Genomic DNA, 12,482 nt, shown 5'->3' with positions numbered 1-12,482 from the left:
GAGGGAGAAAAAGAAAACGGAGAGCAAGCAGCTTTTCTCTCTCTCTCTCTCTCTCTCTCTCTCTCTCTCTCTCTCTCTCTCTCCCCCCCCCCCCCTTCTTTCTTTTTGTAATAGCATACCCCAGAAGTTGTACACATCATCGCTCATATTCCATTAACTAGAACCTTGGTCTGTAGACTCTGGCTAAAATCTGGGGATTTCTAAAAGGAAGAAAGGGGATAATGTGTACTGAGGGACAAGTAATAGTCTCTACTACAATCTGTAAATAAAACTGTACAACTTCCCTCCCTTATCTGGCCTCAGTTATCCTTCTCATTTTAGTTTAACTTCATTTCTAATATTGCATGGGGCAGAAATGGCTATAGAAGTATGTATCTATAGATTTTTTTTTAAGCTCTCTTAGAGTACTTTCTTATAGTTTTATAAATCTGTTTAGCTAAAAACACTATAGCAAATAGTTGTTTTACCTTTTTAAACGATGGTGATTTCGTATTATTCTCTAACAGGGTTGAGAGACTGTGGCTCACAGGCCAAATCTGGCTTGCTGTCTGGTTTGTAAATAGAGTTTTATTATAACATAGCTATACTCATTAATTACATGTTGTCTATGGCTGCTTTTGCTCTCTAACAGCAGAGTTGAATAGTTCTGAAAGATAGTCTCTGGCTCACAAAGACTGAAATATTACTTCCTAGCCAATTGGGGAAAAAAGTTGGCCAACACCAATCTATAATGCCATCATAAGGCACAATGGTCACAAACCTTTGCTGCTAACGCACATCTCTTCTAGAAGGGCATTAAAAAAAACCCCACCTGAGTCGTTATATAGTGGTTATCGTTTTATACTTAACAATATCGCTGTTGAACTGAGATGTTTCTGTAGTTTTCACTGTTATTACCAGCTTTCAAATTAAAAACACAAGATGAACTTGTAGAATTCATGAAGGAACATAAAGTTAGAGCCTTCAAAATTCATTCAAGAGTATTAACTGTACAATTCTATCTAATAGTGTTATGATAGGCTGAAATGTGACCCCCTAGAAGATATATATGTCCTAATCCCTGAAACCTGTGAATATTACCCTATGTAGCAGAAAGGGACTTTGCAGATGTGACTAAGTTTAAGATCTTGAGACAGGGAGATTATCCTGTTTTTATCTAGATTGTCCTTAAATGTAATCTTACGAGAGAGAGGCAGGGAGAAAGTTGACACAGACAGGAGAGGAGAAGGCACTAGTTTCCTCAGCCATAAACTGAGGAATACTCACAGCCACCAGCAGCTGGACGAGGCAAGGAGTAAATTCTCCTCTAGAGCCTACAGAGGAAGTCTGGGCCTTCCAAAACCTTGATTTTGCCACAGTGAAACTGATTTCAGAATCCTTGGCCTCCATAACTATGGGAGAACAAATTTTTGTTGTTCTAAGTTCTGAGTTTATGGTACTTTGTTACAGCAGCCATAGGAAACAAATATAGGTTTTGGTATTAGGAAGATGGATGCTACTGTAACAAATACCTAAAAATGTGGAAGTGGCTTTGAAATTGGATAATGGGCAGAGGTTGGAAGAATTTTGAGGTACATCATAGAAAAATACTGGCCTTCCTTAAATAGACTGTAGGTAGAAATTTGGACATTCAAATTCCTTCTGGCGGGAATTTAAAAGAAAGTAAAGAGCATGGTAGGAAAAGCTTATATCATCTGAGAAAATACATATATCATCAGAAACAGAATGTTGCTAGAAATGTAAAAGTTAAAGGCACAGATGGTGAAGACTCAAATAAGGAACATGTTATTGGGAATTTAAGATATGTGGATATTTGCAATATAGTGGCATGAAACACTACTGTTTTGTGGGAAGCAGAATTTGTAAGTGATGAACTTGGATTTTTAGCTAAGATTTCTAAGCAAGGTGTTGAAGATTTGGCCTGGTTTCTTCGTGTTGCTTATTGTAAATGTGAGAGAAAAAAGAAAAGAACTGGTAAGCCAAAAGGAACAAGATGTAGGAAATCCTCAGCCTATCTAGCTTTTGAAAGTTACTAAAATTAGGAGATTAACTGTTAGGGGTGTGCTCTAGAGAGAAGGCCAGGAATGTGGCTGGACAACCTTTTGCTAATGCTTAAGAGATTAGACCCATGACTCATGGATCCCCTCAACCATCTCTGCAGCCACCACGAGAGAAGATGGGATTATACAGAAAAAAATCTGGGGAGGAGCCTCTTATCTAATGGCATATATCCCCATGACATATTTTGGCAACTCACAAGGTTTTTGAGAATGCTGTAATAGCATAAACACTGCCAGCTTAAGGACAAGTTTACGGTGGTTTATTATAGTAGCCATTGGACATTAATAGCTGACATTTTGTAAATACTTGCTATGTGCCAATACTGCCTGCTGTGGTTCGCCCCCCCACCCTTTTTAATTCCCTTCCCCCTCTTCCACCCCCGACCTACGGATGTTGCCATCTCCCTTTTTTAAGAACTGGATCTCCGAAGGTGAGGTATCTTCTCCCACACACTCATGGCACGCTCTCAGGGCCCAGCACACCCGGGATATGGCCCATGGCTCCACCTGGGGCGCGAACCCAGGACCTTCTGTGTGTAAAAGCAGACGTGCTAACCACTACACTATGGAGCCATCTCCCATAGTTTCTTATTTAACCTAACATTATGCCTGTGAGGTAGCATTATTGGTATCACTACTGTTATAGATTTTATGTTAGTTATTTAACAAGGACTTAAGGATACTCACTTTTCCTTAAGTGCTTAACAAAGATCAGTTTATTTAATATTGTTATCTTCATTTTACATCTTGTTTATCCTTCCTCTTCAAAGAGGCAAATGGCCACCAGAGCCTTTTACTTTTTTTAATGGGTATTTTTTGTCCCATAATTCATGTGAAATGAATGTAATTCCACAATGCTTTTTGCAACCTAGGTTTATATACCGGGTTCTTCAGGGATCCCTATTTCCGTCTCCAGTTCTGAGGGCTAAGCATTTTGACAGACTGACTCCAGAGGAAAGGATCGAAGCCCTCAAGAAGTGGAGAGAGGCTGGAAAGATGGGTCAAGTGACATCTAAGTATGCTGAACACTCAACTGCCAAGTCAGAAAGAAGACCCATGTCTGGCCCTTCTGATGTCTTTGCAATGATGTCAGCAACTTCCTGTGCCGTGGAGCAAGGAAACGTAACTCTATGTGAAACTGTGTTAGACTCAGACTACTCTGAAACTAAGACCTCAGGAATGACTGGACCTTCAGGTTCAAAAAGCAGGATATCCTCTTTAGATTTGTAAGTATTCCTTCAAGTTTGGAAGAGAGACTTTGAAGAGGCACCTCTACCAAGCATGAAAAACTCGGATTCTCCCTTAAAGGACATGAACATTTTACTGGGCTTGGAAAAGCCAATGAGATAACCTTTATTGTATGTTTATAGACACATTTGTAAAAGAGGATAGAATTTGACCTGGACAGAGTTTGGGGAAGTTAAATATGTAATTCAGAATCAAATGCTTTTATGAAACTTTTTGGATTTTGTAAAAGCGTTTTAATTGTCTTAGATTTGTAGACATTTTCAAGGGGATTCATTTGAGATATAGTTCCAGAGAAATACTTTAAATGAGCAGACTCCAATCTGATTTTCTTTATTAAGGAAAAAAAAAAAAAAGTAGTTTTGGATTGTTTAGTTAGGACTCTGAGAGATTTCAACATGGAAAAAAATGTAATAAATGGTTAATTTCCAGAGAAAAAAAATCCCAAGAGCCTTTTAAACAACAGTGTACCTAAAATAAGATAATAATGGTACCATTTAAAATATAGTTAGTGATTATTAATAGCTTTTTATTTCCATTGCGGAGATGCCTTTAGTCTTCTGACCAAGGATGTTAGACCTACCGCTCTGGCCATTCGAGTGCGCTCCCGAGGTGGAGCCTTCCTTGGGAAGGGGCAGGGGGATGCCAGGGTTTCATCTGGTAATGGGAACATGTTCCTCTCTCAGCTTCCATCAAAGGGATACCTTCCTTGAGGTCTGCCTATGTGCACATGTTGATTGAGGGGAAAAGGCCATAGCTAAGGCAGACAGAATCAGCTGAGCCTATGGTCGGTTCGTTTGGCAATTTCCTGTACTCTAAAACTGACAATAGCCTGATCAGAATGAGACAATCAGTTTTAAAACAATCTTCCAAAGACCATTTGAAGGTTCGTAGTTTTTCCAATACCATGCAACTTTTCCGATGTTGTAACTTCTAAAAATGAGATATTGTGAATTGAGATTAATACAGGTGGTTCTCAGGAAGATTCCATGATGTTCTTAGAAAAATTTAAGACGTTTTAGGACCTGAATGTCTATAGCAGGTTAACTGCTGTTGCAAATCATGTGTACTGGCTTTAGTTGGAACTAAAAAACTAGTTTATACCAAGTAAGGTCAGGTGCTATTATAAGATTATGTGTCCTTGTTGAGTTCGTTTAAAGTTCCTTATTTGTTTATCTGAAAATTTTCAGCCACAAATCACCCAGAATTTCCTTCATGAAATCTCCATGTCTATATCAAGGTTGTCTTAATGACTATTAAACTGTTCTCAGGGCTTAATCTTCTACCTGCTGCCTATTGTCCTGGTCTGCCATTTTTTGTAGGCTTCTGATATTGTTGCAAATAGTCTTTTATATAGACTCATTTTCAGAACTTGCAGAATCCCATGTAGCTAATGGAAGTGCTTTATGCTTCCTTATGGGTGTTTTTTAAATAAATTGTTTAATAAATAACGTGTACTGAAAAACCATCTTCACTCCTGTAGATACTCATTGGATCCAACTATAATTGGTACCAAAACTTAGAAGGAAAATCCCAAAATACAACTTTTAGTAGAATATTGTTGTGTCTTTTTTCATATGTAGCAAATAAGTGCTGTCATATTATCTGTCATCCTCTTAGCAGCTGACATTCATTCCCTAAGATCATCATCTTCTGATAGATATATTAACTAATAAATAAAGGGTTAGGAAGTAAGGATAAAAAAGAATAAGATAAAAAGACTATACACATAAGGTCATTCTCCAAAATGTGAAGTATCTGTACATGTGAGTAAATGGAAGTCCTGAGTGTTCGTGGTATGGGGCCACAGTCTTTCATCCACAATTCCAAAATCCCAAGAACTCTGAAAACTGAAAATTTTTTCATGAATTGGGCACAAGCTCTATGCCCTAAACAGATGTGAAGCTATTTATATACTCAATATAATTTTCATGTATTTTGCTACAAAAATTGTATATTTGCTGGATGCTAAAGTGTATTTTTAAATTTTTGAAAAATTCTAGGTTCTTAAACACATCTGGCCCTCAGGTGAAAGAGAACTGGATTCTGTGTTGAGTCTTAAAAAGGTCTTTACAAGTGAATAACTCTTTTACACAAGTTACCCAAACTGATGCGATCTGTTGCATTTTGGTAGGCAGCATATTTCACCAAATTTCGGCGGACCCAGCATTGTATTATTACTCCTAGTAGTCAAAAGAAATTGGCTAATACACATTTTAGGGGTGTAATTTTGCCTCAAAAGGCTATGAAAGAATTGGATCAGTTTCCCAAAATGTACTCTAGACATTAAAGATCCTCACACTCTTACCAGGGCTAGAGTACTCAACAGCGATTTGAGACCATTAGCAACCTCTAATTTCAGAGTAAGCAAAGAGTCATCGACAGATGACTCTAAAATAAGGGCATGTTCCTGTGAGAGTAAGATATCAGGCAAATTTTGACTAGTGGGAAGCTGGGTGCCATCTACTATAAAGGGAGACAGTTTTCTAGGACTTGCTATCCATGCTCCATATCCATCAAAACAAAGATTATACCGTTTTATTTGTATTAATGGTTATTTAAAGTAAGTATAGTATGTACATTTCACTGAGCATAAGTTGAACAGGGTTAAAAGTTGTTACATTAAGTATATACCTACAACTATAACGAAAATGACAAACTTTCATACAGTTGTGATCAAAATTCAGTTGCTGGATTTTACATTCTCAGTAGGTTTATATAAACTACAGAAGAAGATATAAATAACCTGAAAAGTATCAGGACAGCTTTTTGATTTTCAAATATATGGGCACATAAGAAAGTAGTACAAAAATACACTTATAAAATTGCAGTCTCTAAGTGGAATGCTGAGGCAGTCCAGGTGCTGGTGGAGGTCAGTAGGAAATCCTACCTGTTCAAAGGCATTTGGATGATTAAACTGGGTATATGTGAATATTTGTGTTTTGAAGCTTTTCAATGTGGAAAAATACTTTAACCACTAATTCAGAAATCAGTGTGCATAAAGTGATCTAGTGTTTAAAGGCATCTTTAAAATTTTGTTTTAATATCAATGGGAAGAAATGGCAACACCAGAGAGTAGACATCCTTCAAGGAAAATTACAAAATGTTTTGCAGTTTTCCTGTGCTTTGAGATACATTTCTGTACTTTCTGGAATGGATAGACACAGGAAAACTGGAAAATATTTAATTGGAGGTGGCATGCAATTTAACTTCCTAAAGAATTGCATCTGTCCTGTCTAAAACAAGTTCTTCTTTGGTGAAGCTTAATCTCAAATTCATTGTCACATAGGCAGAACAAAATATTTCCTGTGAATATTTTCCTACTTGTTGAAATCTCAAGGTGGCCAACCAATATACTGAACAAACCCCAGCTATAGGAAGGTTCTGTGGAGACTTTTATACCACATTACCATTTTGATTTGAATTTAGAATTGCCAATCTTATGTCAAGTGCTAATACCAATGTCTAAAGAGCTTTGCATTTAATATGTCCTGCTATTTCAGTTACCTATAAAGATGTTACTTGTCTTTTACTTCTGATGGTCTTTCATAAGTGCGCAGAATTTTGCAGACTTTAGAAGAGTAATAGTAAATAATTTAAGCATGTAAATTATCTTGACTTTTAATAAATCAAAAGCAAGTCTCCAATGTTAATATTAAAAGTTGCCACTATGCTATTGTACTTAAGAAGCAAAAGCTGGCAAAGATTAGTCAACCTGGATCTCAATGTCCCTCCTGTGACTGGATTAGAGGGAACTTTTATAACCTGTTACCTTAGCGCCTTCATTATCCTAACTCTCTCCACAGTTGATAATTTTGTGCTAGTCAATGTTAGGCTAACAAAAGAACAATATCTGCTTTGCTTCTTAAACAAACAAAAACAAAAAACAAAAAAAAAAATTTCATTGAACTTAAGATAGAAATAAACTTGGGAGAAAAAACCTAAATCACATTAGACTAAAATAAACATGAAAATTTGCAGTGCACTCGTGAGCATCTTTGTCCACGGAAAGTGCTTCTGTACAGTTCTCTGCAGGAAGCTCTCCACAGTCAAGAAGGCCACTTTCTTTGAGTATCACTGGCAAAGTTTCTGATCATCTTTGGAATTACTTTACGAGAAAGGTGTGAATGTATATTTGTCTCTCAATCCATTCAACAAAGTATGACACATTGCTATAAACTCCAGGCCCCAGGACTTTGGAAAAACAGACAGAGCCCCATGAAGTCAGACCAAATAATGTCCACTGTCCTCCAGGCTGCTCACAAACAAGAGGTCCACCGCTGTCACCCTGTAATGAATAGCAGTGGACGTTAGTCACTAGTATTTCAGAGTCCTAATGGTGTCCATTATCCTGAGGGTACAATAAAACCAAATCCAGCTTAACTTTTTGGAAAATTTCAATGAAGTGTTATCAACCTATGGAGGAAACATGCTTTTCACTACACAAATGGAATTTTCAAATGAACAGTTTAAACTCAATTTGAAAAGGACAGAGTGATTTGGCAAAGGAGTATATTCTTTCTGTGAAATCAGAAGACATTTTTTAGGTATTTCCCATACTTATCAAGATATGTCATATATTTTTAAATTTATTGTATCACTATTGGTTCTCTCATAATTTATTCTTTAAATTTGATCCATTTTACAAATGTAGAAAATACCTAAAACAGGATATTCAATTTTCTTCTCACAAAGCCATATAGAAAGATATTCCAAAGTCACTGCTACTTTTGAGATTCTTGCTATGAACTGAATGCCTTAAGTAAAGCACACTCAGGGGCCACTTACTGCATTTCTTAATAGTTTTTAGTACCACTTCAATTAGCATACTTGAATGGAAAATATCATATGAGAATTATCTGAAGTATTTTATTTATAGGCTATATTTTTTTCACATGCACAGAGATTTTCATTCTTAATATGTAAGTTTGTGTCAATTTAATTTATTCAGTTCTTTTGCATACATATGACTTTATAGATGTTAATATTTGCTGCATTTGAAAAGATCAGAGTAGGTCAGAAAGGTGTATTCTCCACTGCCTCAGAAAAGAAGGATCAATACCCTAGAAAATAAGGAAGTATGTGAACTCATGGTGAAAATTTATGAATATTCCTTGCCTTACAAGAGTTTCAAACTTGGAAGTATATCTATGGTCATTCCCACTTGGCAATGTTGGAAAATAAATAATCATGTTTATTGATGCTCTTCTAAACACTTCCCCTAGTCCTTATGGAATCCCTATGAATTGATATTAACAATAATTATTATTTTTATCCATTTTGGAGATAAACTGAAGCACAAGTTTATAACTTGTTCATTGGCAAAGCTAGGATTTAAACTCAGGCAGTCTGGCACCATGACTCCAACTCTATAACTACTGAGCTATCTTGCTTCTTAGAAATGTTAGTGAATATGACTGCTGTTAAAGCAAAATTAAATTTCAATTTTGCTATGTCCTTTTGTGAAAGTGGTGATCTTTACGTTCATAACTGACCACTGCCCTAAGCCTAAATAAAAAGCATAGACCTTGCAAGGGACTGAATACGTTGTTCTGCCCAAAAGCCTAATTGAATTTTTTAAAGCAAAATTTACCGGAAATATTTTTATTAGACATAACCCACACATTTTTTCATCTCTTCTTTTACATATAAAAGAAATGCCAAGATGCTGACTTATTTAGGTTGAGCTATTATGCCAGAGAGTAATTTAAAATGGAACATATTTATGGGTCAGCTCTACATTTCCAGATCAGAATTTTAGCTAAATAATTATTTAGCATCTACTCTTTGCAAACACCATGCTAGAATCTGCACAGATGAAGAAGTCACTATTTTTGTTCCTAAAAGCCAAAAGGCCACTGAGTAACAAGAATATCTTTACATGAAAGCAAAATCTAAGGGCTATAAATAAAGGCGTCTTCAAAGGAATGAGCGATTTCTTCCAGCTGGAGAGGAGCTAGAGTGCCTTCCTAAGACTTGGGTTTGAGATGGGCTTAGTGAGACAGTAGACCTTTGTAAGGTAGAAAACAAGAGGTGAAGAAGCAGCAGTTAAGAACAAAATGGAGAATACAGCTGAGGCACAAATTGTCTGGTCTGTCTTTTTGGTCCTATTGGCCTCTTAGCACGATTGGGCTTTAGGCCACAGCTTGTGTTTTGCTCCAGCATTGATCCCTATGATTTTTAGGCCTTAACAGAGGTGCCCATGGCTTTCAATGTGTTCCGTTAATAAGGAAGATAATGAAAGATTCCAACGAGCAGCCTTGCTCTAGACCTAGTAAAAAGTAGCTTTTGTTTGTTTTGTGTTTTTTGTTGTTTTCTACCTGGGGCCATGGTAGAGAACCTCTGATATGCAATTGAGATATCCACAGCACTGAATTCCTACTGCTGTAGAAGCTGGCATGACTCGGTTCCCATCAGACCTCATAATATGAACATGCCTGTGCCTGTGGTATGCACAGCCTTCAATTTTCTTTCAAGAAGAAAATTTTCTTCCTGCCCTGCCCTTAGCAATTACCAAGAGATAAAGAGACACTACTTTGGGGTAGAACACCAAGACATTCCTGGGACAGGGAGAAATGTGTTCACATTAATCGTTGCTAGTAGGATAGTGTAGTGGCCCAAAATATGGGTCCTGAAGCCAGACTTCCTGGGTTCATAGCCTCACTCTACTATCTTCATGCTGGGTGATACGGAGTAGATTACTCAATGTCTCTGTTACCTTCTCTTCTTGATCTGTAAACTACGAAAAACAATGGTAGCTGCAAGGAGTGAGTGTAAGGATTAAATGAGTAATTATACAGCATTTGGAAGAGATCCTGCAACAAAGTAAGCACTGACTTATAGATGTTTACATTCATATAATTACTATTCATACTCGTCATCGAGTGTATGTGTGATACATCACATGCAGGTATGTGAAAGATAGGGGTTTCATATCTATTAACTTACTCTTCGAAACACCCTGCAAATTGGAATCAGCCCCATTTTACTCATGAGAAAACTTTCTAGAGAGGTTAGACAACTTCAACAGGTCACTTTGTTCATACTAGCAGAGATGGGATACAACCCAGATATTTCAGGCTGCAAATGCTGTGTCCCAAGCACCACACCACGCTGCCTCCTAAAACACTTTTGGGGGCGGGGGGAGGGGGGGCTTGGGAAATGACACCTGGACTTCTTGCATGAAGGAAGGGATTCCTCTACCACTGCTCACCTCAGCTAAATAATTTGTGGTCACAAGGCCAAAGGGAAGATAGTCTCAGTGAAACTCAAGGAGCCAGCCATCTACCTCCCTCTTTCCCCTGACAACTGTCTAAGGAATCGCCACTGGGCCATTTCCAATCCCCTGATTTGCCCACTCTGAAATAAGACAAGCAAAAGTGTTTTATCAGGTTAGTGGTAACACATTGTTGCATCTCTTCTTCAATTCTATAATGTTGGCGGGAGGGGGCGACTTGATCTACCCCAAAGCAATGAAATGACAGCCCTTCCTAGCAGTGACATATAATAACTGCTGTCCCTACTATGTCATAAGCTTCTTTAAGTGCTTATACTTTTTTCTCCTTTCCCGGAAGCCAGTCCAGTACACTATTCAATGAATTTTTAAGTAAAAATAAAATGCTTCCCTGAATGGCTAAGTTAGCAAAGTCTGTGAATTGTTGTGACCAGGAATCCTGAGTATCTAAAGATCATGTTCAGTGACATTTAAAGACATGCCAACAATTAAGTGCAGGCCCAAACTACGTCAATGTGACCATGTGCTGAGATGGAGGTAGCTCTGTCACATGCCTGGAAAACTGAGCTTGTGTGTGTTTTAATGTCCTCACTCTGGTAGAGGGAACATCTTTTGGTGTTCCCTTCCTTCCTGGGACAGCCTGGTTGGGGCCATGATTACAACCTGCTCCTCCTCTTAGACATACATTTGTCTTAGCCACAAAAATGGTCCCATGACATGGACCAGAACAATGGTGTTTTCTTCCTGTTGCTGGTCTAGGTGCTGTTCCTCATGCAGTGGATGAGAAAGCCAAAGGCAACCTGAGAGAAGAGCATGGAGGTAGTGAGGCGGGTTGTTCGGGGACCGGATGAAGGAAGCCACACTGTGAATAAATATCTGGTAACAAATAATTTTCAAAAAATATTTCCGAAGGGCCACACATGCATAAAAATGAGTTTATGGGGACCCATTGAAGTTACTGCTGAACTGAATTGCCTCGGTAACCAGGAAGTAACTTACCATGCACGAGTCTACTGTGCCAGACTCGTAGCCAGCACATATCATCCTGGTGGTGATGGTCTTCATGTCAAAGTAGGACTGACACTGCTCCAGAGAAATAACGCGGACTTCTCCCTCTTGCAGCTTAAAAGGCACTGGATTTTTAAAAAAGAATAAAAAATAAGTGCATAAAAGGCCTAAATGACTCAAAAATTAGGCTAGCCATATATAAAGTGATTATATTTTTACACCCCAAAAAACATATACTTTATTCCAAATGTCATTTCAAAGACAAGGCTTGTTTGGAATCAGAATTTTCTAGTTAGAAGTGTTCAGAACAATCATCTAGTCAAAACTCTTTTTTTATTGAGCAAACTGAAGCACAGAGTGGTTAAGTAATTTGGTTAGGTAACTTGGCTCATCTTTCTCCCTCTTATTATATATGCTGTAATAAAAACAACAGCCACTGCAATAAAATGAAAAATAATGAGTCCACAACTCGGCCCCAGATAGGAGGCTGCCAGCTCAGTGTCAGCTCAGCACATCAGCCCTACTCTGCTACCAGTCTCAACACCTGTTCACTGTGATAGAAAGAGGGCTGCCCTGTCCTGGGTTTGAAGAATGTGCCTCACCATGTGTTATTGTAGCCATTAGTTGAGGTAAGAACCTTTAATCCTAGAATATATGACAGAGATATTGAAATGAACAAAGCCATTCTTTAGTGTCAGCGGAGAGAATATGTGAATTCCATTTGCTTCAAAGTTCTTGCAGAATAATAATGGATTTCTTAAAGCATGAAATTTTTGTTGTTTCACCATTCTACAAAATTATACACACTGTTCTTATAGCGATGGTGGAGCAGTGCATATGTATAAGGTAATTTACGGGAAGAAAGAATCATGTTTGGAAAAATCAATGTGATGCAGACAGTGAAAGTTTTCTGAGTTGTCAAAAGAATGAATGGT

General features: G+C 37.8%; 2 protein-coding genes across 7 annotated transcripts in view; one reads left to right on the top strand and one right to left on the bottom strand.

Annotated features, from left to right (window-relative positions):
• Positions 1–4,861, top strand: part of ATP10D (ATPase phospholipid transporting 10D (putative)) — a 102,470-nt gene extending 97,609 nt beyond the window's left edge. For 4 of the 5 annotated variants that reach the window (XM_036227963.1, XM_036227962.1, XM_016161183.2 and 1 more), the window contains one exon: positions 2,933–4,861. In XM_036227963.1, coding sequence (XP_036083856.1) covers positions 2,933–3,290 — 358 coding nt within the window. In that variant the 3' untranslated portion in view covers positions 3,291–4,861. The remainder of the gene's footprint in view (positions 1–2,932) is intronic. The other variant, XM_016161181.2, reaches the window with a different exon arrangement.
• A 770-nt stretch (positions 4,862–5,631) lies between these two features.
• CORIN (corin, serine peptidase) overlaps positions 5,632–12,482 on the bottom strand; it is a 197,658-nt gene continuing 190,807 nt past the window's right edge. Inside the window, exons 22-23 of one of the 2 annotated variants that reach the window (XM_016161189.2) lie at positions 11,539–11,672; positions 5,632–7,593 (exon numbers count right to left, since the gene is read on the bottom strand). In XM_016161189.2, the coding sequence (XP_016016675.2) occupies positions 7,411–7,593; positions 11,539–11,672 (317 nt within the window). In that variant the 3' untranslated portion in view covers positions 5,632–7,410. The remainder of the gene's footprint in view (positions 7,594–11,538; positions 11,673–12,482) is intronic. The other variant, XM_016161190.2, reaches the window with a different exon arrangement.

The sequence above is a fragment of the Rousettus aegyptiacus genome, unplaced genomic scaffold (assembly GCF_014176215.1).
Source record: "Rousettus aegyptiacus isolate mRouAeg1 unplaced genomic scaffold, mRouAeg1.p scaffold_m13_p_10, whole genome shotgun sequence".
Classification (NCBI taxonomy): Eukaryota; Metazoa; Chordata; class Mammalia; order Chiroptera; family Pteropodidae; genus Rousettus; species Rousettus aegyptiacus.
The sequence above is the reverse complement of the archived record's forward strand: the minus strand, read 5'-3'. Positions and strand labels throughout refer to the sequence as shown.